This window comes from Pinus tabuliformis, chromosome J (assembly GCF_031772625.1).
Source record: "Pinus tabuliformis cultivar Carrire ecotype Pingquan chromosome J, CPIR1, whole genome shotgun sequence".
In the NCBI taxonomy this organism is placed as follows: domain Eukaryota; kingdom Viridiplantae; phylum Streptophyta; class Pinopsida; order Pinales; family Pinaceae; genus Pinus; species Pinus tabuliformis.
Genome location: NC_142295.1, coordinates 391,838,005 through 391,840,441, shown reverse-complemented (window position 1 = coordinate 391,840,441; position 2,437 = coordinate 391,838,005). Strand labels below are relative to the sequence as shown.

General features: G+C 35.8%; 1 protein-coding gene across 1 annotated transcript; it reads left to right on the top strand.

Moving 5' to 3' along the window:
- Window positions 1–426: 426 nt before the first annotated feature.
- On the top strand, window positions 427–2,129 carry LOC149227427 (GDSL esterase/lipase At1g28570-like). Its single transcript, XM_089380499.1, has 5 exons — window positions 427–679; window positions 775–996; window positions 1,084–1,232; window positions 1,454–1,727; window positions 1,927–2,129. Exons 1-5 carry the CDS (start codon window positions 427–429, stop codon window positions 2,127–2,129), a joined length of 1,101 nt encoding a protein of 366 aa, XP_089236625.1.
- Window positions 2,130–2,437: the final 308 nt, after the last annotated feature.

Below are 2,437 nucleotides of genomic sequence, written 5' to 3'. Positions count from 1 at the left end.
TTGCTCCTAACCTCATACACCATGGCAAAAATGTTTCTAGCTAAAATTTTGTCATGCAACTATATATATGATTTCTGGATTATATCAATTATCAAGAAAACAATAGAACTTGATCTATAAATATAAGCTTAATAGCATCATTCATTCATTTTTTGGTATTTTCCAAGGTCTATATTTTCCAAAATCTCTTAATTCAAATGGAATAGTCACACTTCTTCAAGCATGAGAAGCCCATAACAGAATCAAAGTTCATTAAACTGGCTAAGACCATGAGATACATGGTTTTTTTTTCTGAGGGATGCCATAGATTTTGGAGCCATTTGAAAAGAAAAGAAGAGGCAAGTATATGTTGTAAAAAATTATTTGGAGTAATTATTCTACAATTGTAATATTGTTAAAGCGTATATTGTTGCTCATAGCCTGATGATGAGATTGTTGTTGGCGTTGGTGATGCTCCTTCATGTGGGAGCAGCAGCAGCAGACACAGACGACACAGCCTCAGGGCGATCTTGTTTTGCAGCAATTTACAGTTTCGGAGATTCATTCGCTGATACTGGAAACGCGGACATGGCTTCACCTCCTTACAACCTTCATTTTCGCTCTCTTCCATATGGAAAAACCTTCTTTGGCCTCCCCGCCGGTCGTGCTTCAGATGGACGTCTCGTCATTGACTTTTTGGGTAATAATTAGCACCCATCATCCAATTCCATATACATGCCTCTTGGGTGTAAAATATTGCATAGTACTCATGATCACTTGTTGTGTATTTTTCAGCCAGTGCACTAGGATTTAATTTCCTCCGGCCTTCTATTGGACTGATCGACATGGAGCTGGCGGAGAGAAAAAACGGAGTTAACTTTGCCGTTGCGGGTGCCACTGCATTGGACAATTCCTTCTTAAATGACAGACTCATCTTCCCGCAGACACCATTATCTCTAGATACGCAAATCAGATGGTTCCACCAGTTGAAAAATTTCACCTGCAGAGCTAATTTGGGTATAATCATAGTATCATTTCAATTATGTAAAATTTTACTTAGGGTTATGCTTCCAGACGGTTCTAAAATATATATTTGGTCAACAGATTGCCAAGTTCATTTCTCAAGAGCGTTATATGTGATGGGTGGATTCGGTCTCAACGACTATCTAGACTCCACCTTTACGTCCTCGCCATCGGATGAGATAAGGGGCTTTACTCCTCTTATCATAGCCAAGATTCAGAAAGCTATACAGGTAATTGATTTTAATTAAACCCCACTTGATATGTCTTATTTCTTTCTCCATATCAATAACCCTCTCATAACATAATATGTCAAATAGTTCTCATAATTAGCCTCTTAATTACGGTTTTCTTTTATGTAGTGAATACTAGACGATGACATGCGTTGCGGTGAATGAGTTTTTCTTTTTTTGGAAAATTTTTTATATTAAAATGGAATTGGAATTGAGTGCAGGCATTGATAGAAGAAGGAGCCCAGTACATATTTGTCCAAGGAATGCCACCTCTGGGATGTTTGCCCGCCATACTTACTCTAGACCCTTATCCGAGGAACTCCGATTATGATGAAAATGGATGCCTAGCATCATATAACCAACTCTCCCAGGATCATAACACAGCGTTGCAGGAGACACTAGAGCAGCTAAGGATTCAATATCCACACGCCATATTGGTGTATGCGGACTACTATAATATGTTTATGGAAATAATCAAGAACCATGCAGCATACGGTACGTACGGAAATTTTGGATTCGGTTAATAAACTCAAATAGATAGATTTGATATCCTGCATACGTGTGGGACACCAGGAGAGTGTGATCATGCTCAAATCCAGAAAGTGCCATCAGTTGGGATGGAATACATTTCAGTCTTGCTGTGGAACTGGAGAACTTTTTAATTTTGATATCATGCATACGTGTGGGACACCAGGAGTGTTAGCATGCTCAAATCCAGAAAGAGCCATCAGTTGGGATGGAATACATTTCACTGAAGCCGCATACAAAATTATTTCACAATTCATCATCAACAAAGCCCAATATACTCAGCCACCTTTCAGTGACATGATGAAAATCTCTGATAATGGCCTTTGTGATGCAGCCAACAGTGAACCACCTTATGAGCAGATTTTGTAATGGCGATTAATATGTATTCGGACTAAGGATTTTAATAATATAATATATTTAATTGTACTTTGATTTATTGATACATTTCAAATATAAATCTATTATTTATTTTTGATGTTTTTAATCAAAATTTATTATTATATATTTTGAAAACTTCTTAACACTTTGTTAATTTTGAGAATGAAATATTAGAATAGAATTTTAAAATCTTAATTTTGAGAATGAAATATTAAAATAGAATTTTAAAATCTATTATATATTTTTTATGATTTTAATTAGAATTTTATTGTTATACAAAAATTTCATTGACATTTTGT

Excerpts from the sequence above, each read along its gene's own strand:
- LOC149227427 (XM_089380499.1), top strand. The coding sequence starts at position 427 with ATGAGATTGTTGTTGGCGTTGGTGATGCTCCTTCATGTGGGAGCAGCA. Across the intron at positions 997-1,083 it reads CACCTGCAGAGCTAATTTGG|ATTGCCAAGTTCATTTCTCA; the intron begins GTATAATCATAG and ends TTTGGTCAACAG. Across the intron at positions 1,728-1,926 it reads CAAGAACCATGCAGCATACG|GAGTGTTAGCATGCTCAAAT; the intron begins GTACGTACGGAA and ends GTGGGACACCAG.